This window comes from Balearica regulorum, chromosome Z (genome assembly GCF_011004875.1).
Source record: "Balearica regulorum gibbericeps isolate bBalReg1 chromosome Z, bBalReg1.pri, whole genome shotgun sequence".
Classification (NCBI taxonomy): Eukaryota; Metazoa; Chordata; class Aves; order Gruiformes; family Gruidae; genus Balearica; species Balearica regulorum.
This window is the reverse complement of record NC_046220.1, coordinates 56,986,903-57,011,785: the sequence shown is the minus strand read 5'-3', so window position 1 is coordinate 57,011,785 and position 24,883 is coordinate 56,986,903. Positions and strand designations below refer to the sequence as shown.

At 43.7% G+C, this 24,883-nt stretch overlaps 1 protein-coding gene across 2 annotated transcripts; it reads left to right on the top strand.

The window, feature by feature from the left end:
* Positions 1–224: 224 nt before the first annotated feature.
* On the top strand, positions 225–15,405 carry VLDLR (very low density lipoprotein receptor). Of its 2 annotated transcripts, XM_075741032.1 has the most exons (19): positions 225–840; positions 5,004–5,123; positions 6,067–6,189; positions 7,081–7,203; positions 8,544–8,915; positions 9,022–9,144; positions 9,230–9,352; positions 9,786–9,905; positions 9,983–10,108; positions 10,472–10,643; positions 10,974–11,198; positions 11,354–11,472; positions 11,841–11,980; positions 12,093–12,234; positions 12,542–12,688; positions 13,614–13,703; positions 14,102–14,176; positions 14,281–14,450; positions 14,754–15,405. In XM_075741032.1, exons 1-19 carry the CDS (start codon positions 696–698, stop codon positions 14,787–14,789), a joined length of 2,691 nt encoding a protein of 896 aa, XP_075597147.1. In that variant the 5' UTR covers positions 225–695; the 3' UTR covers positions 14,790–15,405. The 2 variants fall into 2 exon arrangements, with proteins under 2 accessions (XP_075597147.1, XP_075597148.1); XM_075741033.1 differs by lacking the exon at positions 13,614–13,703 and having other exon boundaries at positions 227–840.
* The last annotated feature ends 9,478 nt before the right edge of the window (positions 15,406–24,883 follow it).

Sequence of the window (24,883 nt, the reverse complement as noted above, 5' to 3'; positions counted from 1 at the left end):
ATGAGCACCAAAAGGAACAAACGCTTCTTCGGAGAAGCCCACCCCGCAAGGCGGATTTCGGCACGCCTTGCTGTGCCGCCCAGGACGGGGGTGGGCGGCCCGCGACGCCCCCTGCCCGCGACGAGGCGCGGGCGGCGGCATCGACGTTTTGGGAAGCAGAAGAAACAAAGCCGCCGCCGCCGCCGCCGCCGCACTCCGCCGCCAAAGCTCCCTCCCGCCGGGGCTGCCCCACTCCGCCGCCCCGGGTGCAGGGTGCAGGGGCTGGCAGGGGGTCGCACCGCCCCCCGCCCCGCGGAAGGAAGGCCGTTAGGGGGGAGCGTGAGGGGACCTGCCCGCGGCACGGCACGGCACGGCGCGGCACCGCAGCACCACTCCGCAGCGCCACTCATCGTCCACTGCCGTGCCGTGCCGAGGCAAGCCGAGCTAAGCCGAGCCGGTGTGCGGGCACGCCGCGGCGGCCGCAGGTGCCGCGGAGGAGGAAACGGGGGCGGGCGGCGCTGGCGAGCCAACCGGGGCCCGGCGCCGCGCCGTGAGTCACCAGCGGCCGCGCAGGGCGGCCGGGCGGCTGGTATAAGAGCGCCGCAGGGACACCCTCTCCCCGTGCATGTCTCCGTCTCCCTCCTCTTTTCTTCTCCTCTCCGACCGCGGCGCCTGTCCGCCCGCCCTTCCTCTGTCTCTCCGTCCCCGGCGCGGCGATGCGGTCGGACCGGCAGCGCAAAGACCCGAGCGCGGCGGCGGGCGGCGGCGGCCCCGGGCGCGGTGCGGGGCGGCGGGCGGTCCCGTGCTGCCGGGCGCTGTGCCTGCTGATCGCCCTCAGCTGCCTGCGCGCTGCCGCTGACGGTGAGTGCGGGGCCCGGGGGGACTGGGGCGCGCATCGCTGGGGCTGCTCCCGCCGCCGCCCCCTGCAATAATTTATTCTCCCACCACACTTTCCTTTTTTTTTTTTTTTTTTTCTTCCCCCTCTTTTTTTCTCCTCTGTCTCTCAGGCCGCTTGCCCGCTGTTCCCGGGGGGAGCGGGGCTCAGCGGGGGGGGCCGCCGGCGCAGGCCCGGGCTCCCGGGGGACAGGGCGCTGCCGTGGGGGTCTCCCCGCCGCCCCTCTTGTCACGGGAGGTGCCGTCTTTTCCCGCCGGGCTCCGGGCGGCGCGCATGGACGGTGAGGGCGGGCCTGAGCCCCGGCCCGGCCGGCCCTCACCGCCCCGGCTAGTACCTCTCCCGGCAGCGACCCGAGTGCCGCGGGGGGGTTTGATTTGCTGCGCGATGCCTGGTGCCCAGGGGAGGCTCTGTGCGCCTGGGCCTTACAGGGGTGGGGGGGTGGCGGGGAGGATTGGGGCTTTGTCGTGGAGGAAGGAAGAGGAGCCCTTGGAAAGCCTGCGGCGTGAAAGGCACTGTCAAACTGCTGTGCAACTTTGGCTTTGTGGCATCCAGCAGCATTGGCACGGCTCTAGTCAGGGCCGATGGTAACCACCATAAGGCATCTCCATCTGGTGGCAAGGTTGAGTCTTGCCGACGCCAGATCCCTTCTGGCGGGCCGGGCTCTCGGTAGGAGCGCTGCCCTTGGCGAGCTCCAGGGGTTGCCTCCCAGCGCAGAAGCTGTTACCCCCACGGTGGAGGGACCTGCACAGTAAGCCAATTGGGTGGTCAATTAAAAATATTTTCTCTTGAGTGGAGGTAGTTATCAATTGACTGACTCCTTTCAGGAACTGAGGTCCAGGCTACTCTTCTAGGTGGGAGGTGGGCAATTGATATATGACTCTTAATCTCCTGACCAGTGCCCTAAAGTAGGCTTCAGTGTCAGATCTTGGCTTTGTTGGCGAAGTATGCTTAAAGGTAGTTGGACCTTGTAGTCCTAACTGTGTGCAGTATATTTCAGGTACTAGATCTGTCAGGTAGAGTCCGGTTGGGGTTGTTGTATACAGTCCTCATACGAGGAGGAAGAGGGGAAATGTCTGCCTAGTCATTCCTCAGTTCCTAGTCATGTAGATTGCTTCTGTGTCCAGTTTACAACAGACATGATTAAACAGCTGTAGTACGAAGGACCAGGCTGACTGGCACTGAAACTGCTAGCGCACTGTAGTCAGGAATCATAACGAGATACGCGGTGGAGGGCAACTCTGGCCCACCAAGTTAGTCTGATTCTTCCCTCAATTGGAGTTTGCAGCCCGACCAGCTCTCCTGCTAGTGCTTGCAATTGCTAGGGTCTGGGGGATGTCTAAGCTACTTCCTCAAGGTTTCCCAATCACTGTTGCAAGCTTTTCTGGGACTTGGTGTCAGATGACAGCACACAAGTGTCACATGTTTGAGGCTGCCCAGACAACTAATCCGACAACTTGCTTAAGGGGCTGAGACAAACAGGGATAGCAGAGGTATGGAGGAAGCTAGTTTAACTTGGGTAGTCATTGTAACTGTGTTCCTTCACCCTGCACACATGGCTGCTTATGAGCCAACTTCTAGTAAGTAGTTACCTGGGGAACAGTAAAATAATATGCGTTAGTGATCACAGGCTGTGAAGTTACTGGTTCTCTACATAGTTTGCTTAAGCCTTATCCCAAGGAGAAGAGGTGTGAAGGGGCTTCTGGTGTATGGGTAGCACATGAAGAGAAGCTTTAAGTTAGTTGGTACTGATCTAAAAATCATTAAGTGTCTAGTGACTGAAGCTGCAAGTGAGGTATGACTCTATCGCTTCAATAGCAGTGGATTAGACTGGTAGTGTCATGACTAAATGGTTACCTGGCATTGCAGAACTGTGTTTGATATAAGATGGGGGACCACAGTTAGTTACTGACTGGAGCTAACCTTTGTTTTAACTGGAGCTCACTCCAAGTGGCCTTTAGAGTTTGACAGACATCTTCAGGAGCAGCAACAGATGATGACCTTTACCTTTGTGCACCTGTGTGCGTTAGGTGCTGTCAGTTCTTCACTTGTTTGTGGGCTAACAAAAGTAGTTGCTCTGACATTTCACTTGGTATTGGCTGCAGAAGCAGTGATATCTTCCTGGAATGGCTCATTGTAAGGATTGTAACTGTAAAGTTATAGCTGTTACTCCATGCTCTGTAGATTCCCTGTAGCATTTGGTCAAAATGATGTTTGTAAGTCACAATGTACTCGGTCTTAGCAAGCCTTTTCTGGTTATTCTAGCTTGAAATAGAGTAACTATGGACTGTGGAGTTATTTTGGGATATCCTGAGTGGCAGGCTTAGTCTAATATCTCTAGTATGCTATTTTGGGAAAGGTTGACTGTTCTCACTTTGAAAGCCTGGAGGAGAACGTCTCAAAACTAACAGGAATCAGTTGTTGCATGTTTTAGGTGGTAGTACAGTAATAACTGGAATAATGTGTGACCAGGGCTGGCAAGCAGAAGGCTACTTCTGTTATGGGTTACTGGACTATGAGGTGATGTGAGGCTTAGAGCAAGCTGATAGCAGTGGCTTCTGCACCCTCTCTAAGCTGCCTGGGGTGTGCCTTGAAGCACAAGCCAAGCTACTTGTTTGACAGCTCTTGATCAAATAGTAGTAACTTTACAAAACCACACTATTAGAAAGTTCATGCTGGTGTAACTCCCATACTGAAAAGGAAAGGAGGGATGGAAATACAGAGCACAAGAGCTGATGTTCAGTTTTTTGGCACTCTTTTTAACACAGTTCCTATGAAATAAGTTGTTATGGCTTTACTGATGAGTGAGTTAGTGTTTTACTCAAACAGTAAGACTGCTAAAACAATAGCAGAGCTCAATAAGCTGCTGTTTCAAATCCTTTACTTATAGCATGAATTTACATGAGATGCTCAGCAGGTAAAATTGCTCATGTTGTCCTTGCTCATACTCTGTCCAGGATTTGCCATTGCCTGGTGCCTGATGGCTGGCCCATATAGTGTGAAATGGCTGAATAGCTTCTTCCACTTGGAAACTGTCTTGCACTTTGCATGTCATACACAGAAGATACAATAACAAGTAAAGTTCTACTAAAATTTGATGCCTTCTTTGAGCCCTGGAATGCCAAGACAAAGTACATCCACTAAATGATGCAATAAACCGAGGAGGAGCAGGAGTCTTGCATCATGCTGTAGACATGTGCAGCTGATGTGTGTGTGAGCTTACACACTTGCCTGCATGCATTACATGGAATGGCTCTGGCTTAGCTGCTGAAGCAGGCTGCTGCTTTTAGTGACAGTTATAACATGACCAAGGCAAAGTAGGTTCCCTTGGGGGACTGGGTCATACAGGTTTAAATCTGAAGATACTCTGGAAAATGCACTGTAACTCTAGGCACCATGTGGAAAGCAGTACCTTACTCAAGCATACCAACAAATCGAGACTGTTATCAAGTCTGTTGTCTCCCAACTGATTCTAGAAGGAAGTGATAAATTATCTTGCTCTCTTAGCATCACACTTGATCAATCTTTAAGAAAGATCCAGATAAGTAATCATACTTTTTGTGTATACTAAGGAATGTCTCTGGGTGCCCTTGTTTGAGGAGTAAATTAAATCATTAAGAACTTTTGTTCAACTACAGAGCAGATATCTTTACAGACATCGTGGGGATTCTACTTTAATGTGTTAGCAATAGCATCCTGAAGTGCTAATCTGTCTTGACTTCAGTCAAGTTTAAACCCAGTTTGCTTAAAGTTTGGAGTTTTGAGAATGCAGTGCTAGGTGCTAGACAGCAGAAATAACTGTGTGCATGCATCCCCCTGCCTTGAAAAGTTGACCCTGCCTTGAAAAGGAAAACTCAGTAAGAAGGACACTGAGGCTGGTTTACTGTCTCTGGCAGGTGGACTGTCACAGTGCTTAAGCTCTGCACTTGCACTGTAAAGGAAAGCTTCTGCCTCTACTTTCATGACTGAATAAGGCTGCTACAAAGATTTGGAGCTTAGATCTGGTTTTATGCTGATGTTACGCTCTTTATTTATCAAGACATTATGCTGCGTAATGTCTTCATCACCAGTGGGGGGAATCAAGAAAGTATTGCTAAACAGTATCTGGGCTCAGGTTCTTTTTTTGTTGAAGGTGCAAGAGCAACATGTGAGGAATCCCAATTTTCATGTGGTAATGGACGCTGTATTCCTTTACTATGGAAATGTGATGGTGATGAAGACTGTTCAGATGGCAGTGATGAAAATGCTTGCGGTAAGTAATCCAAATAAATAATACCTCTGTAGTAGTACTTGCTAGTTGGCAGTGGGGGCTTAACAGTGGATAGCTGGAGAGATGCTTATAGCACCCAGCACTTTTGACAGTCAGAATGTAGAGTAGAGGGTGAATTCCCTAGAACAACTGGGGGACTATCTTGATGCCTTGTATCCATCTGAGGCAGTTATTTTCCTGACTGCTATGATAGTCTCCTGGAATTGGTGACTGAGCAAAAAGCTCGTGACCAAAACTCTTTATTTGTGAGACTGACTGTCAAGAACAGAATGCAAGCCCAGTCTCCGTTGTTACTTGAAGACATAGCAGAAACTGCTATTAGCACATTTATTCCATGGTTAAATGCCCTATTTTAGTGTGAAAGTGATTCTGCTGAGTCTCCTGTAAACACTAAGTCTAGCTTTGGCTGCCAGCTATTGCTTTAAGCAGACAAAGGCCAAGATGGATGACTAGATATACTTAGAGGAGGCAAAACAAACTCAATATCCAGCACTGGTGTGGTTGAACTGCTGGTCTGCTCAAGCAGACCTAAACTGTTACCTTAGGGTTGCATAGTACCATGCTCCTGTAATGACAAATCAAATGCCTTGATAATAAACTCAAGAGTTCAAAACTGGAATATTAATATCAATAGACCTTACTTTAACTCAAGTGTGTTCAAAGCAGCAGCTATTCTAGTAGCATTGTCTCCTTTAACAGTAGCAGTCCTTCAGTGCCTGCCTACAGGAAGATAAATGTGTCTCTGTGCACAGTGTAACTCTCTAGGAAGTGTTAAACAGCACTGCATTAGACTGGAGGACAACATCAGACATCCAAGAACTAAGGATATTGCATCACTTTCCTAGGGCAAGGCAGCTTATCTCTAGCTGCAACAAAGAGGCTAAGCTCTGGTCTCTAAACAAGTGGCTGTCTTTCTCCCTTGCAGTGAAGAAGACATGTGCTGAATCTGATTTTGTGTGCATCAGTGGTCAGTGTGTGCCTAACAGATGGCAGTGTGATGGGGACCCGGACTGTGAGGATGGATCTGACGAGAGTGCTGAACTGTGCCGTAAGTGAGCCTGGCTTGTCGGTGCAGGCAGGCCTGCAGGGAGTGACGTTTTGACTTCTTGCCTGCTTGCAGCCTGGCTCTCCTCCTAAAGGAAGGATGAATTTGTTGTCTTGAAGAGCACCTTCCTAAGTGCTAGCTTGGCTTTGGCCACATCAGGGTCTTGTCAAGACTTTTTGCTGCTTAAAAAGATGCAGAACTGAGTGGGGACTCTGCACTTGTACCTGGTAACATACACCAAGTACAAGGTTTTACTGCCAGTCAGAAGCAGCAAGCACAACACCACAGGTCTGACCATTACTGTGGCTTGTTCACCAAGTGATCGCTGTCCTCCAAGTCAACTGCTTTGAAAGATAACCAGAGCTAGCGCAGGAACTGAGTGACTGACTACATGTTTGGGGGTGGGAAGCAGAAGTGCAGAGGCCTGGTTGTGAGGTCTCACAATTAGCAACCCCAGTCTTAAGTGTGGTAACTAATCAAGGAATATAGATCTGTGAAGCATCATTTCTCTGTATCAATAGGATCCACACTGAGGAATACTTCAGCCCCAAGTCCTACTGCACTTTGGCATTACTCCTGCCTACTACTACATGTTATAGCTCAAGCTTCTGCAGTGTAACTGGTGTGCAATTACAAAACTACCACTACAAAGATACTCTTAAAATACTAATCTGTTAGGAGCTAGAAGCACCGTTTTTACTGAATGCTACAAACTAATGTAACCTCTTCCATGATGGAGCCATCAACTTAGGTGGATGCTGGTGTCTAATTAACTACAACTTTGTCCAGAGCTGAAGCCTTTCAGTCTCAACTTTCAGGACAGCTGCTAAAACCCAAGATCAGTAGCTCTTAAATTTCAGAACTCTTAAATTGAACTTAAACTTTTTTCAATAGATATGAGAACATGCCGGGTAAATGAAATCAGCTGTGGTCCTCAATCAACCCAGTGTATCCCAGTGTCCTGGAAATGTGATGGTGAAAAAGACTGTGACAGTGGAGAAGATGAAGAGAATTGTGGTAAGGGAAGAAACAGTGGCTGCATAACTCTATTTGAAATTGACTTGTCTGGAAAGGAGCTAGCTGGGCAGTATACCTGGGAAGATAAATTTCTCATACCATCAATATCTCCTTAAACCTACGTTCATCCTGTATCGCAGCCTGCTTAACAAAGTGGGCTTGTGCTAACACTCCTCTATCCTGCTAAGAACTACAGCATTATAAGCTATTCAACATCTGTCTTTGGTCTCTGGCTAATTTTGGCAATAGCCATAGGCTTAGTCATGTGTCAGGCAAGCCACCAGAACTTGTTCTCTGCAGAGTTTCTCAACAGGTAACTCCAGTTACTGCTTACATTAACAAATGGTCTCCTAAAATGTAGTAGTGATTTGTGGCCAAGGGCACAGCTTATCTGCTTTGTAGCCCTATCCTGGAGTATTCTATATGCTTGTCTGAAAGTACAGACTAGGGAAGCTAAGTTTCAGGTGTTGGGAGGCAACTTCAGGCCAGTAGGCAAGTGAAGCTGCCATTGCCAGCATTAGTGCAGCATTCCTGGCTTGTTCTAATGAACTTGTACACATACAAATTGTCTGAGGTGTCCTGAGACAAATCTGCTGTACCCAAAGCTACAGGGCCAGCTTCCATCAGAGCCACCTTACTTGGATGAGCTAGTGACACACAGATCTTCAGGCTTCTGCTATGTGTCTGTGGAGCTGCTGCCTTAATCAGCAAGCAAATGCCTTAATCTGAGAGCACTTCCAATGAAGCTGATAAAACTATCAGCCTAGGCATACTGAGCTGCTAGCTACACTACTATTAAACCAGCAAATTTGTCCTGGTGTAAGTTGTGTGGGTGTGCTTAATACCACAGAATCAACTGGTGCAAGATCTTGATCTCTTATCCCCAGTGGTCCAGGCAAATGGGCCACTGCTGTCCTGGGGACCAGCACAAAACACTTCAATTTCAAACTACAGTGCATGCTGACCATCTGGCTACCTTAATCTTAGTCTGTACTTTAGAGTTAGCAATTCTCTTACCTTCTGTCTCTGGTTCACAGGGTTTGAGCCTGTTTTCTGAAAGGCTCACACGCTGAAGCAGAACAGCGTAGCTGCTTCAGAAGGAGGTTATTTTCACTCATAGCTCAAAACTGATGCCTCTCATAACATCCAAAGGCAAGGAGGACAGTCTGTATGGGGCCTGAGTGTCCTGTAGGTGGTCAGTTAGGCTCTTCTAGAGCCTTATACAGGATGCTGACCTTCTGTCAGCTACCAGCTGATGAAGAACCTGCAAAGCAAAACACCTTCATACAAAAGTCTGCCTTCTTGTTATGATCTAATCTCTCTTACTCCTGTTACTCCAGGCAATGTGACTTGTAGTCCAGCAGAATTCACATGCAGCAGTGGGCAGTGTATTTCCAAGAGCTTTGTCTGCAATGGTCAAGATGACTGCAGTGATGGCAGTGATGAGCTGGAGTGTGCACCTCCTACCTGTGGTGTTCATGAGTTCCAGTGCAAGAGCTCCACTTGCATCCCCATCAGCTGGGTGTGTGATGATGATGCTGACTGCTCTGACCACTCAGATGAATCTTTAGAGCAATGTGGCCGCCAGCCTGCACCTCCTGTGAAGTGCTCTGCCAGTGAGGTGCAATGCGGCTCAGGTGAATGTATCCACAAAAAGTGGCGCTGTGATGGAGATCCTGACTGCAAGGATGGAAGTGATGAAATTAATTGCCGTAAGTTAACTTAGTCCTTCTCTAGGAGGTGCTGCTTGGCTCCTGTTTTATTTTCTTTACTTCAGCAAACCTCAGGAGTTTAAGTCTGTAATGGCTATGTCCTCAGCTTCTCGGACCTGCAGACCAGACCAGTTCAGATGTGAAGATGGGAACTGTGTCCATGGGACTAGGCAGTGCAATGGTGTGAGAGACTGTTTGGATGGTACTGATGAAGCAAATTGTAACAACGGTAAGTGTGGAACTAAGCAAGAATGAAGTCTTTGCAGAAGATCTGTTGAAGCTGGTAGTTGCCTTCACAATCTTCATTATCTCAGTTATCCAGTGCTCTGGACCTGGCAAATTTAAGTGCAGAAGTGGAGAATGCATAGATATCAATAAAGTGTGTAACCAGCAGAGAGACTGCAAGGACTGGAGTGATGAGCCCCTCAAGGAGTGTAGTAAGTGAACAGACTCATTACACAATGCTGACCACTAGACATACTTGGATACAGCCTCTGAGCTGTCACTTCCTTGGTGGTAAACAACAAACCAAGAGTGACCTACTTAAAAGGCTAGTTTTAGCCTAGCCAAACTGGCTATTGGGATGACTTTTCCATGGCCAGAAGGCACCTGAAGACATTAGAAACTGAAACTTTCAGGAGCCTCAATCTTGTCTGCTGCTGTCAACTTGTAATACAAGTAACATGCTGATAGCTAAGCAAATGTGAATTTGAGGAGGGTCTCTTTCATGTCACTTAAAGTGCCAGAGTGGTTTATCAGATGTGACAGGCATCATTAGAAAAATCAATGGTTTCTGGTAAAGCACTCCATGACCAAGACTTTAAGACTAAATGTGTGCTGTCTCAGAAGTGACCAGTTCTTCTTTTCTAGACATAAATGAATGTCTGGTGAACAATGGTGGATGCTCTCATATCTGCAGAGATCTCATTATTGGCTATGAATGTGACTGTCCAGCTGGGTTTGAGCTTATAGACAAGAGAACTTGTGGAGGCAAGTATCAACTAGGTTAATGTGGACCCTACTGATGGTATTGGAAATGAGAACAAATTAAATTGTTGTCTTTACAGATATTGATGAATGCCAGAACCCTGGCATCTGTAGTCAAATCTGTATCAACCTGAAAGGGGGCTACAAATGTGAATGTAGCCGTGGCTATCAGATGGATCTTGCTACTGGGGTGTGCAAGGCAGTGGGTGAGTATTGGCATAAAACTTCTATATCCCCACTTTAAATGGTATTGTGGTGTTGATGCTAGTTGTTGTACTGTTATCAATATAACTTGTACAGACCTGAACACTCCTATAACACTTTGCTAAGATACAGTACTTAGAGCTGCCTGATACAAACTGCTTGTGTCTCCTCCCTGGGCAGGAGGACCCTCCCCATCAAGTTATGGAGGGAGAAAAGGATGAGATATGGTACAGCCAAGATCTCTGTCAGCATCCACTAGCTACTGTGGAATGGCAAATACTATGATAACTCTTAAACTTGTCATGAAATAACAGTATGTGATTGTATGTCTAGAAGTACAGATAACACTTACAATCTTTTCTCAGGGAAGGAACCATGTCTAATTTTCACCAACCGCCGGGATATCAGGAAGATTGGCCTTGAGAGGAAAGAGTACATTCAGCTAGTAGAACAGCTGAGAAACTCTGTAGCTCTAGATGCCGATATTGCTGAGCAAAAGCTTTACTGGGCTGACTTCAGCCAAAAAGCAATCTTCAGGTAAATGGGCTCAGCTTCTGAACCCTAGTGTGCTCCCCTAAACCATCCCACACTGTACCCAAGATACTTTTCTAGGCTTCAGTGATGAGAACTAGATTCTTGATGTCCTAAAGTCAAAGTACAGTAGACGCAAGTTCCCAGTAATAGCAATGTCTATGCCTATTGCAATCCCTAGTAACCACTGCTACAATTGTACCAAAGGCACTCTGTGGAAAATCACAAGTGCATCTTCTACATTGCCTGCCTGATGTGTGCAGTATTTGCTGAGGCATGCTAAGTGGTAGTATCTGTGGAGGAAGGGGTTGAAAGCAAGTAATTCTTGTCTTCCAGTGCTTCTATTGATACCCGTGATAAAGTTGGAAGACACATCAGAATCCTGGACAACGTACACAGCCCTGCAGGAATTGCTGTTGACTGGGTTTATAAGAACATCTACTGGTCTGACTCAGCTGCAAAGACCATCTCAGTGGCTAGCCTAGATGGCACAAAAAGAAAGGTTTTGTTTCTCTCTGAGCTGAGAGAGCCAGCTGCTATTGCTGTAGATCCTCTCTCTGGGTGAGTATTTGTCCTGGCTCTCTTAAGAGTGGACCTACCAACTACTCCATGTGCTGATAACTGACTTAGGTAGCGTTTCTTAGTTATTGGTCATAATTAAAAATGATACTACAGAGTACTATAGTGCATCATACAACGTAAACTCTGCTTCACAGCTTTATGTACTGGTCAGACTGGGGTGAGCCAGCAAAAATTGAAAAAGCAGGAATGAATGGATTTGACAGACAGCAGCTTGTGACAACAGAAATCCAATGGCCTAATGGAATTGCTCTAGGTATGTTGAACTTGTCTCTGTGCCAGAGGTATTCTGGAGCTTTAGCAATTTGTTTGCTACAAAAGCCAAGGTCATCCTTCAGAGAACTATTTTCAGCTTCTGAGAATTGGAAGCTCCTGCATGCCTGGAAACACTGCAACAGGCACAGATAGCACTTCTCAGATACTGAAATGGTAGCTTTTCTTGCACTGCTCTATTGTAGTTGAGACCAATTAGGTAACACTGCAGCAGCCTTCTGTATCCTGGTATGGCAAGAAACTAGGGCAACACTGAACTATTCTTGAACCTGTGGGTGTTTCAACTTTTGCAGGAGGCTTTGGTGGTTTTCTCCGTATAGATAGTAAATATGTTTGGGTTTTTCCTCCTAGATCTTGTAAAAAGCCGTCTGTACTGGCTTGATTCTAAATTACATACACTGTCAAGTGTGGACTTGAATGGCCAGGACCGTAGAATTGTGCTGAAGTCTCATATGTTCCTTCCTCATCCTCTTGCTCTAACAATATTTGAGGTAAGAATGACTTCCTGTAGTAATTGTTAAAGATTCTCTTCTTGCTAGCACATGACTAGTAACTGTGATGCTGATAACACAGGTGTAATGGGATACCATAACTGTCTTCTAGGACCGTGTGTACTGGATTGATGGAGAGAATGAGGCAGTCTATGGCGCCAACAAATTTACTGGAGCTGAATTGGTTACCTTAGTGAACAACCTCAATGATGCACAGGATATCATTGTGTACCATGAACTTGTTCAGCCTTCAGGTAACTCTAATGCATTTATAGTTATGCCAGTGTATACTTTTAAGAAGCCTGCCCTGCCTGGATGGTAGCAAATGGTATCCCTCCCCTGTATAGATGTCCACTTCTACTTGGAGTGCTTGGAGCTTCTAACATGGGTATCCCCACTGGGGTTGAGAGAAGGTCTAGCTGCAGGTGCTCTTTCTTAGGCAGAGTAGGTACATATCTATAACCTGCAGAGACAAGTAACTCTGCTAGAGCAATTGAGCAAATAGTAGTGCTATATACCTGGAATATGAAGGCTCACTCCTGCCAACTGTTGTACCAACAGGCAGGAACTGGTGTGAAGAGAACATGGCAAATGGAGGCTGTAGCTACCTGTGCCTGCCTGCTCCTCAGATAAATGAACACTCTCCAAAGTACACCTGTGCATGTCCTCTTGGGTACTTCTTGCAGGAGGATGGTCTGATATGTGCAGGTACAGTACCGTGACTGAAACTTTTTTCCAGGATAGATGGGGAGGGAGTAGGGGTACTGAATCTGTTGGAGGCAAGTATGGCAGTATAGGCCAACAGCTTTTGCATGAGTTACTCTGATGTAATTATTCTTGGAGGGGATGGTCTTCTAGCATGCATTAAGCTGGCCCTCAAAGTGTGCAGGTGTTGTTCAAAGTCCATGCTTGGCTTCTGCATCATCATCATTTGCAATAAAAGCTTGTCCCTCCATGGTTTTCTGCAGACAGCAAGCACATGCACAATATATAGAGCCCCTTTGTTATAAAACAAGGGGTATAAACTAACAGGGCTCTACAGCATATAAATGCACAGTGTTGAAAAGCTCGTAAGCTGATTTTGCTGGCCAAGGAAATCTGTTTGGACCTTCTTTTGTGGTCCAGACAAGCATGGTGCTGCTACTACCCTAAGTACTGACTATATGGCAGGCTTGTTTGTCCAGTGGAGTGGAACTAGAAATTCCAAGGTGCCACTTGCTATATCACATGTTGATTCTGACTGCTGTAGTTATAGCACTGAATGCAAGGACACTGTCCTCAGCTGCCTGCTCTAAAGGGTTGCTATAGGTATTAAAAGACTAAGTAATAAACTTGTGGAACTAAAATCTCAGTTGGAAAACCTGAAGTGAGGGATGGGATGGCTTACTGTTGTCATGACTCTAAATACCTGTAATTCATGCCTGATTCACAGTCTAGCCTTGTTCTTTAAATTATTTTTGATCAAAACCCCTCAGCTGAGGGTGTGCTAGTGAAATAACTAATGTCAGTGTTTCCAATAAAGCTAACAAGCTGCATGATCATTCTGCCATCTGCTAAACATTCACTACCATGGCTTTCATAGCTAAGCCATTGCAGCACTTCAGGATTAACTGGGTTCTTGATCTATAATTAGTTTCAGGTACTGGAACAACTGTGGCTTACACTGAGGCTAAAGATACCAGCACAACAGAAAAATCTCCAACTGTTGGACTAGTTCCTGGAGGTACTGGTCCCAATAACTCAGACTGCTAAACATTAGAGAAATTAAATGCAAACTGACCCACTAGCCTATTTGAAGTTTTCTCCTTTGCATGCAAGTAGGGAACACAGGCCAGGTCATGTGTGTAGTATAAGTACAACAGGTGGAGCATCTAATAAACAGAATTAGTTCACTTATGACAGTGTGGAACCTATAGGTTCCAAGAAATCCAAGGAGTACTCAGAAGGCAAACAATACAAAAAGGTCTCTACTAATACAGGATGAAGTCTCTTAGGCTGTTATTGCAGTGTGTTACTGAGAAGCTAATATATGATAGCAGTTTCTGGGCTTGGGAGGTGCTTGCATCTGACAGTCTGCTGGCCTGTTAGTAAGCAAGCTTACTACTTCAAATTCTTGTGCAGGATTCAATGTCAATGGTACATCTGAAGTAGCTGCAAGTAGAGGAACATCAGCAGCTTGGATTGCCCTTCCTGTCTGTGAGTACAGCATTCACTAGCCTTTGGGACCCTGTGTGGTGGGACAAGCCACTCTTAGAAGCTTCACTTGACTCTATACTTGCAATTTGTTTCTCTCCCTAAAGTATTGCTGGCGGTGGCTGCAGTGGCTGGCTACTTCATGTGGCATAACTGGCAGCACAAGAACATGAAGAGCATGAATTTTGATAATCCTGTCTACCTGAAAACTACAGAAGAGGACCTCACAATCGATATTGGTAGACACAGCAGTTCAGTAGGACACACCTATCCTGCAGTAAGTAAACCTATTGACATGTCATGAGGCTCAAGGTTAATCCTCAGAGTAGACATAAGCACTGCCAAATGGTATCTGACTTCAGTTTAGGACAGGTCTCTGCTCCTGAAAGCTGCTGGCTGCAGCCAGACCACTGGGCTGAATCAGCTGAGAACTTGTCCTTTTAATCAAGGTTAAATCAGTGCTGAATGTGGTCACTAGCCAGCAGAACTAGCCTGATTCAAACTGCTGTGTAGTAATAATATGCATTGGTTTATATCTTTATTGTTACAATTGTAGCTAACTTACACTTATTTTGTACAGATATCTGTTGTAAGCACAGATGATGATATGGCGTGAGCACTGGATCAGCAATCACTTCCGGTTTACTTGTGTTTTACACTCTTTGGGGATAGTAACCAGGTTTGTGGCTGAAAGACTTCCTCCATTCTTGGAAGAGAGAAGATACTTTCTGTATGTATGGAACACTTATGTAAATAGCTATTTTATACAGGTTAACAACAAACTCTGTAAATACCTGTCCACAACAATTCAGCTTTTTAGTGGTTACCATTTTATCAGTAACCCTTGGATTGGTCAGTCAGTAACACCACTGACCAAATATAAAGCACTTTCCATAGAAAGCCATATTCCAGCCACAACTTGTAACACCTGTACATATGTGTATAGGCCACCTGTAAATACTATTCTTGGAAAATCCCTATTAAGCACTTTGAAATACTTCAAATGTAAATTATTGTACACTTTTTCAATGATTGGGGCAATGGCAATAGGAAAAAACGGGTTACTATGATTGCCAAAAATTTGTAAGCGTAAGTAATTTTGTATGTATGACTGAAACAATCTTGTCTGTTATCTCCTTAGAGGTATACAGGTATGAATGCTCTTTAAGAAACCACTGTAAATCTTAAATGCAGAGGAGGGGGAAAAAATAAAAAATAATTAAGCACTTAAAGTATTGGTTTCCATTATTATGTTAGCATTGAAGTAAAATGGAGTATCTCCTAAGTTGGAAACTTCAGTGGGCTGCACTACTACTGCCAGCCAGAACATGAAGTATTTAAGTTATTTCAGCGGTACCACCGACTGCTAAGACTGTACTGACCTGCCACGTGACTGAGGCTTATACTTGAGACTAACACTATACAGCATACTGGACTGAATGAGTCTTCTTTCATAGGAGTCCAGCTGTACTCCTAAGTTAGGATTGATAGTGACTGAAAATACTCCTCTACTATTGCAAGCTCTTCAGACGTAGCATTGACAGAGATGTTGTGTGGACACAGGTCAAAGCATTGTCTGCCAGGTAAGTGTAAAGTCCTTGCAAAGGACACAAGCTTACAGTGGCGTCAAGCTGTTAGCAGTTATTCCTCATGGCAGTGTCAGCACAAGTTAGAGCTTTGTAGCTGCTACACCTGTACAAAGCAATAGCAGAGCTGTGACTTGGCCCCTGATCATGGCAGCCCGCTCCTGCTGAAAAGCCCCTGTTATTCCATGTGTAGTTAACGGAAGTTCCCTGCAATGAGCATCAGTGAGCTAGTGTCCCCTTTTCTGTGGGAACTCAATTCATTGTAATGGCTCTAAGATAGGCTCCAGCACTTCAAGTGGTAGCTTTCTCTTGGGTGACCATCAGAGTGAAAAATAAATTTTACAACTGTTCTGGGGCTGAGAAGGTGATATTCATATCTATATAACTATTTAGTACCATACTACTTGAGTGCTAATTTTAGTAGCACCAAGTATGTTCCTTATCCACTGTACACCTCTGGTTCATTCATGCAATAGAGAAGCATTGAGGCTGAACTAACTTGCAGGTTCTGTGGTCTTCAGGCATTTTGCTCTGTGATCAAGTTTAGAGTAAAGGACAAGGAAGTTTGTGATCTTTATGGCATAACTACTTGGTAGTCTCCACCTGAATAGAAGGTAGCTTCCCTAGCCATTAGTAGTTTTCTTAATGACAAATTTCTTTTTCTGGGTTTCTCCCCTGATACTGCAGGATCTTAGCCTATGTCACTCCATAACTACTGTTGCAGGAGGTGCTATTTCACTGTTGCTAATACTTCCCCCTTCAAGGCAAAGAAATTACTCCTGATTGCATGCGGGTTCAAGGCTAAGACATAATTTGGAAGAAGCAAAAATCTCCTGGCTATGTTTTAGTGATGACTTGTTAAATCATTCTCAATAATCATGTCTCTAAAATAGTAACAATAAAAATCATTGAGTCAGAACTTGGATCAGTTCCTGGGCTTGGTTCTAATGTCTGTTCTCATACAGTTACAGCTGGGGTCTGCTCTCTTAATTGTCTCCTGTGTATTGTGGACTCCTTTCTTGACAGATGAGGACAGCTGCCAACTTCTGCAGATTTAAAATAAGTGGTTTCTAGCAAGCTGACTATTCTTTGGGGAGTTGAAGCTTCTAGCCAGCTATCCCTGGCAACTCTTGCCTGTCTGTAGACATTTGCAGTATCTGGAATGCATGTGCACTAAAATGTCTTGCAAAGATTAGGATGTAAGGAGACCTTTAAAGTTTCTGGCTAAGAATATTATATTTTGCTGAGTGCTTTCTGGGATAAAGTGCCTTTCATATCAGCCTAGTATGTAAGGTTTATTAGTTATTGGACAGAATACAAATTTTTTTCAGTTAAATGTCTAACTCGGGATACTACAAAGTATTTGTGTTGAAATGTGACAAAACCTAAAACATAGTTCTCAGCCAGTTTGTTATAAATTTGCGTGGCAGCTAAATACAGACAAAATGCTCTGCCTTTTTAGTCTTTGTACAGATAAACAGCTCTGTTTGCTAACACATGAAATAGCCCCATACAGACATTTCTTCCTGAGGTTAACATTCTGTTGAAGTTGCAACTTAAATCTATTTTGGGAACCTGAGTTCTTGCAGAAACTGTGGACTCTGGGAACTTGTTTTCTGACTTTAGTCCAATGTGCTGAACAAACTTGCCAGAATAGTACCCCTTGGCACACAAAAGTAGTTTCTGTAGTCTATAGGAGACTTAACACTTTACCAGATAAAACTTATGTGCCTTCAAATAGCAAGGAGGAGTGGGGAGTATCAGGCAGTAGCATAAGATGGCCTGTACTTAGTTGCAGATGTTGTTTGGCTCTTAATCTTACTAGGTTTATTCTGCCCTGCCCCTCTTCATTTTTGTAATATGAAATCGTTGTTTACTTCTACAGCAGGCTTGGAGAGTAGTCAGGGATTCCTTCTGTAAAAAGCAGATCCAACTTGCATAGACAAATGCCTTACTATCTTTGAACAATTTTTTTTTCTTCTGCCATCTGCAAGTGTTTGACTCTGTTTTATTGCTTTGCCATGTGACTGTTTTGGCACTTAATGAAGGTGGTATTGCTGTACTGAGCGCTCCTGCAGCAGCCGCCTGTGGCTGTGCTGGTGGCCACTAAATTAATTCTCAGATACCACCTTTGTCTCAGCTCCTCTGCTGCAGTCGCATGGGCTGTCAGAGCAATGGGACCTTAAAGAATTTGGTCAGCTTTCACTGTTAAGTTGTATTTGTATTCCTCTTGAAGAGCTTGCTGCTAATAGATACATAAATACGGCTTTTGTTAGTTATTGAACTAGTATTCAAGGTAATGGCACAATTTTTGTTTCCCAGCTAAATGCAAAGCCCTCTGGTTCTAAATACTGCCTATTTCTGTTCAGTGTCTGCTAGCCAGTGTGAGTGCAAAAGCTAGGTTTGAAACTGCCTTTCTCTCCCGTACAAATACTCAGATTTCTCTTAATACTGTCCCTCTGCTCCCACACTCTTTTTTTTGTCTCCTGTTTGATCTGCCTTTGAGCAGTAATGTAAAATACCTACAATGCCAGCAGAGGAACATTAACAAAAGGAAGTTGAAGTTACTCATATGATTCACTTCTTTCCCTCTTGTATCTCATTCCCCTACAGATAGCTGCAGTGTCCCTTTTCCTAACCCAACTTGCATTTGCTTACATATTTAGTGGACATACCTTTTTTTATCAGATCTTTGTTGAAACAGTGAAGATCCATTTATCTATGGATAGCTTAGGGAAAAGGGACAGAGAAGGACTTAGGCTGGAAGAAATGGGATGATAAAGGGAAAAAGCTTACAGCTACAGAAGCACCCTTCACTCCATAAACCTGGATGTGAGTGAAGGCCTGCCAGTACTTTTTGCAGATATGCTACAGCATGCCTGTGAAGAAACACACTGGTATTCCTCTTTTGAGCTGGCTCACAACAGTGATTGGTATTGTCACTGACTGGAAGAAGGTGCTTGAAGAGATCTGCTCTGTTGAAGTGCAGAAGCCAACTTAACGTGTTCCTGGCTTGCTGGTTTTTTACTTATTTCCTCCTGAAAAAGTTTTACAATTTACCCATATCAAATGAAAAAGTCTTTAGAGCAGGGGAGGGACAGAGAGGCAGTGAAATAACAGGCTGTTGAACATCCAAAATAAAGACTGCCTGTGGAAAGGATGATGGTCTTAATTATCCCTTGCATAGCCCTGGTCAGGCAGGACACTTACACACCTCTGTCAAGCCATGGAAAAATGCTTCATGTCATAGATGGGGGGGGAAAAACCAAGTACTACAGCATGGAGAGGCACTGAAGCCTAACTTAAAGATACTGTTTGATCTATAATGAATTGAGCATAGGAAACACTGAACACTAAATCAAGACAAATGACTGGTAAATACAAATATTCAGTAGAAATATTTTTTTGCTGTGGAGATGTCCTCTGTAGATAAACTAAGTAGTTTTCAGGTCCTTTTTCCCTACCTTCTCTAGACAGGCTTTCTTGCAGTCAAACTTCAAAATACATGAAAATGTTATACTGCACTGTCAGTGCATAGATTTAAAGCTTAAGTAGTTGGATAGCAACTTGAAAGGATTAACTTAACATTCAGAGCAGTTGTTTCCTTCCAGGGGAAAGTATTTATTGTTGAAAGGTCTCTTGGAAAAGCTGATCATTGAATACAGTAAATGTCATAACAATCTAGAAGCAGTGCTGCCTGCTCTAAGGTCTCTATTGTGGATGTGCACAAGTGAGAGGTGGTGGTTTGGTTTGGACAACTTACTGCTTATTCCTTTTTTTGGCCTTTAAATACATAAAAACTCACCTGTCCATTTAAATTAAGACTTAGATTTTCCAATTCAAGAAAGTTAGCCTGTAATTTTGTAGTTGCATAATGTCTTGTAGTTGCAGTTTTTAGCTGATGAACTCAGCCATAGAGTATGTGCTTTAAGAGGTTGTTCATTCCTTTCAGGCCTGGATTGGAAAGGTGCTTAGAAGGCTGTGTCTCATGGGGACTTAGAAATAAAGTAACTTATTTGGTGAGGGGTTAAGGAAAAATTTCAGTGTTCTTAATTTGGGCTTTAGCTATTCATCCCCCTGTGCCAAGGTACTGATATCACTGTGGTAAAATTTGATAGATGTATTGAATCATATGAAGCAACTCCCAACACACAGATGGACATCAGAAACAGTCTGCATAATTACCAAGTGTTGATCATGCCCTACCAACCTGCTTGCCTTTAGGCTTTCAAGACTATCTTTCACAATATTCTGTCCAAATTGGGATATTACAGCCTGCATGGGAGAACAACTAGATGACTAAAAACTGGTTAGATACTTGGGGTCTGAGGATTGTGCTCTGCCTAAAGGTGGGTAACAAGTGGGGTACTGCAAGGTCTGTCTTGGGATGAGTTCTGTTCAGTAATAACACTTAACAAAGCCTCAATACAAAAAATCAAATTACATGTGCAACTATTGATGCAACTTGATCATTCTGGTTTTCCAAGATGAGGCATGGGTTATTCTTTAATTCTTTATTATTATTCTTTAATTAAACAACTTTTTTTGTTTGAAGAATAGGTCAGAGTAACTGGGGGATGGGGTGGTGTCCATAGAATTTATCTCTAAGTTGTTGGTTGTGATCCCTACACATTATGAAGTTCCTGCTACCAGGTAAAACCTGGCAATTTTGTAATTGTTATTATAACTGACTTGTTATCTTGCCTCAAACAGAGTTTGAACAATTGCTTGGACAGAAGTGGATAGCTGGCAGATTGTAAAATGACCTATGCATAGAGAAATAGCTAGCTCTTCCTAGAACTTTTTCTTCTTTGGCAGTCTCCTCTACTGGTGTATGTGTTTACATATTGTTTACAGAGAGTATAATTCAAATGGTGTCATGAGCACTGCATTTCAATATTTGATACAGTGCATCCACTTGAGAGAAAAACCATTTTTCACCATCTTAGGTACCAGATGCAAATAGCCACCAACTGCTAAAGACTAGCATTTTGTTAGCCATCTTCATAATTCAAAGGTCACATCCAAGCAGCAGGCATTCCCAGTTATATGACACCACCTGGAGGTCCATTGTTGACCAGCGAGAATCTCTAGCAGGAGAATGTTTAGTGGTCCTTGTGTAAACATAGTTTACTCTGACATGACTTTCACTAGGAGCTAACCTAACACTTCTGTCTAGCGTTCAGCACTTAAAAGGATCCACTTCAGACTATGGCCTCTGCAAGCGGCTCTGAAATATATCAGCATTAATAATTAGACCTGACATTTATTTTGTTCTTCTCCTCGTTGCTTGACACTTCAGTAGCAGTTAGTTAATTTAACAAACACTATGTGGCACTTTTTTACATGGTACTGTAGGGACAACTGAGAAAATGAATTTGCCTTTAAATTATTTCAGAATGGGAGGAAATCAAGCAGCCAGTCTGGTCATTTAGAGCTTAACAAGCACATTAATGAATCAGTGAAGGATTGAAATACCCACAACTTTGTAAGTCAAATCATTCTTTTCAGTGAGCCCCTGCTGTTCTTCCTGTAGGGAGGAAGTGAAGTTTCGCACTCTACCTCAGGAGACAGGGCTGAGCCGTGGGTCTGGCATGGGGAAGCTAATCATCAGTAGAGAATATTCCAGTGCCTCTGATGCACCTAGACATGTGCCACCTTCCACTTTGCCTGCACTTCCCCTCTTAGTTTTTTTTGAATACTCTTGATGCTCTGAAATAAGGTTTGTAGGACAGAGGAGTACAAGGTGCATAACCGAAGAGGGCTAAGCAACCCTGAGTTTCCTGGTGTTGGAGAGCCTGTTGTGGGCAGTAACCACAGGGTGGTAAATGCACTGTGAGGTGCTGGTCTGGGCTTTCTCCTGGTTTTGTTTTTGTCATCCCGTACCCTTAGATAAACTTTCAATCTCTTTTGATCACAGGAAGGAACCTGACCCAAATCCATAGCAATCAGAAGCAATTGCATGGGTAAATCCAAGAACACAGCAAGACACGCAAAAACCTCACTGCTCATGTTGCAAAACGTAGTGTAACCAAAAAAAGCACAAAAAGTCTAGGAGGCCTTCATAAGGCCTGCAGCAACATCCTTAGGTACTCTTTGAAGGATGAGTCCCTGCCAGAGACCCTAGGGCTTATGGAAAGTCTCCAGTCTTCTTCTGAGGGCAGCGTATGATGCCTCATCCATCTGTTGAAACAAAGGAACAAGGAGTAATAAGTAGGCAGAAAGACATCCTGTATTATTTAAGATTTTCAGGAATTAATATTAAAAATGGAGCAGTACATTACAGACTAGAGCATAAAATCATTTTAAGTCAAAGTTGGAGCTGCCACATTCACTTGTCTTGCAGGGGATCCTTCTCAGTATAGGCTGTTACTTTATGAGCTGCATTAAGAAGATAGAAGAGAAGAAAGGATTGGCATTCTCTAGTTTGACTATGAATGAAAGTCCAGAAGACCAGCTTGGCACAGCTCAGCTACTAAAATGATGAGGATTAAAAAGGCCATAACCAGTGAGTAGCAGGGAACATAGATTACCAACACTTGGTGCTTTTTATTTGGTACAAATAGGAAGGAAACCAAATCAGTGTTTTCAGCTTGACAAATTTATAGCTTGACTTGCTTGGAACTTTTCTTTTAAAAGAAGTACACAGACAAGCATAACAACAAACAGTCTAATTTAATCTGTACAATGTTTTTGAGAGGAAACAAATGTGCAAAAGTCACAGAAATCTTCAGCCTGGCACAGAAGAAAATGCTTCACTCAGCAATTTATCTTTTTAAGCACACAAGCTGACACAGTTAGCTACAAAGAGGTACTGTCACAGGATTCCGTGGCACTCCAGAGTTTCTGTGCTCCAGTCCATCAAGTGTGATTGTTTAAGCTTCATGGACCTTAGAGGTATGACTAGACAATACAGTCCCGTGCTTCATAAGGAGTCACAGCTGTCTTCACATTAGGTACATATGAAAGGCTATTAAATAGTACTTGTGATAAGTGGAAAGTGTATTCCACTCATTCTGCTATTTGTTTCCTGTTTCATTTAGGGCAAATCTCTTTTCTATGCCTCAGTTTTTCCACTTGCAACAGGTCTCAGGGTCATTGTGAATATTAACTAGAGCTTGTAAAGCTCTAGGGGAGCATGGGTGTATGCACCCATACATGCACTCATACACACAACCACACACGTATAAGCAGATTTCACTTAAAGATGCTCAATGCCGTCATTTAACCAAATTTTAGCAAAGACTTGACGCGAGTTCTTCTAGTGTTCTACTGCTGTGGTTTTTCCAGTAGGCAGTGTAGGGAATGTGCACCATAAGGACATTTACTTCACTGTTAGTTGTAAGATTTTGCTTTAAGCATGTTGTGCTTAAGGAGAGACAAAACAGAAATTACATCTATATGAAGTTTAATCCAACCACATAAATTAATTGTGTATTTCGTTCTGCAAGATGTACTACACTAGTCTGAGATGCAAGCAGCAAGTTTGAAAGTAACAAGAAGAGTAAACAGACAATATCATGTCATTAACTGTATTTCAAATAGAGAACCACAGAAGAATCCCTAGAGGTCATCTAGTACAGCCTCCTGCTCAGAGCAGGGCTCATTTCGTAGCTAAATCAGATTGCTCAGGGCCTTATGTAGGAAATTTTGAAGATCCAGAGGATGGACTTGCCATGACCTCAGGGCAGTCTGCTTCAGGGCTGCATCACACACACCCTCAAGAATTTTGAAGATTTTTTTTTTATGTTTCTCACCGTTTGCAACTTAGATCAAACTTTGTAACTCAGTTCTTGATCAACATATCATTAAGACATTAGCTTCTTTTAGCAATGAGTCAGTAAGATTTTCTGGTATAGGGCCACAAAACTAGGCATGGTTCTTTGAAAACAGTAATGGTCCCAAATGCAGATGTTGGCCACCAAAGTAAGAAAGAAAGTGTTATTCTTTGGCACAACTAACATAATGCTTCTAATGAAACTAAATGTACTTCAGGACCTGACTCAGCAAGGCTTTTGAGTATATGTTTACGTGCTTAACACTTACATTTTCTGTTAATTCACAGCCTCGGTCAGTAGCTCCAAGACTAATCTGTTCAGGTTATGTAGTAAATTCAAGAATAATCTGGATTGGCTTTATGTTCTTTGGAAGTCTCATATACATGCCTACTGCATTTTTCATGCATTAACATAGCATAAGTACCTTTTCAAAAGCATCAAGGTAATGGTATGAGCAAAGGCCTTAAGGATGTAGCGTTGCTGACCTTCAGATGTTTCCATTCAGTTTTATAAGACTATGCCACTAAGAACATTTTAAAAAATCAAGATTCCTCTTAAATTTATCAAAATTATGATGCACTGCTGTGATCATGACCTTTACATTATTATACTGCTAAACCACCTTTGTCCCAAAGGAGTGGAGGTTTTACCGAAAGTGTAAATTGAAGGAGGAAAAAAGAAAGTGGGGCTGATTAGCTTATCCCAAAGACAAAAAGTAAAATTCAAATTATCACAGCTTGTACCACTATACAATTTTGTCTTAAGAGCAAAGGACACCGGCGTAGAAGATGGACATACTATACCAGCTGGCCCATTAGCTGCTGCATTAAAAGCAGACAATTTAATAAAATCTGCTGTTAGGAAACTGTCTGATGGCATTAAAAAAAAAGAAAAAAATCACCAATTTGTTAGGTCTTTGCTAAAGCTATGCTATTGAGTGGCTCCCTCACTTGGAAGGTAGTTTTCATTTTGCCTGTCTTAATTCAAATTCTCCACAGCCCAGTTCCTGAGAGTAGGCACATTTCCACCACAATTGGTCATTTTTAAAACAGTTACAATGATGTGCTTTGCTTCTGTGTTAATATTGCCCTCATGATGCTTTCATTTTTAATTTCTGCAGTGCTACTCTGCCTTCTTAACAGGCTTCTTAAGTCATTAGCAAACACAAGCAGTCTGGGGTAATCAGTAATGTAGGAAGCAAGAGACAGCCTTCTGCTGGAGGCTAGGTCACCCCTGTATTTTTGACAATAGCAAAGCAGTCAAGGGCTTTTTTTTTCACTTTGAAAAACAGTGTTGAGCATTTAAGTTGTTGTGGTGAATAAGTAAAACTCACCGGCAAGCTGGGA

What these genes read in the sequence shown, in the direction of transcription:
- VLDLR (XM_075741032.1), top strand. Translation starts at nt 696, where the DNA reads ATGCGGTCGGACCGGCAGCGCAAAGACCCGAGCGCGGCGGCGGGCGGC. An exon ending in CCTGCGCGCTGCCGCTGACG is followed by an intron (nt 841 to 5,003) that starts GTGAGTGCGGGG and finishes TTTTTGTTGAAG; the next exon opens with GTGCAAGAGCAACATGTGAG. An exon ending in GCTGTAGATCCTCTCTCTGG is followed by an intron (nt 11,199 to 11,353) that starts GTGAGTATTTGT and finishes TCTGCTTCACAG; the next exon opens with CTTTATGTACTGGTCAGACT.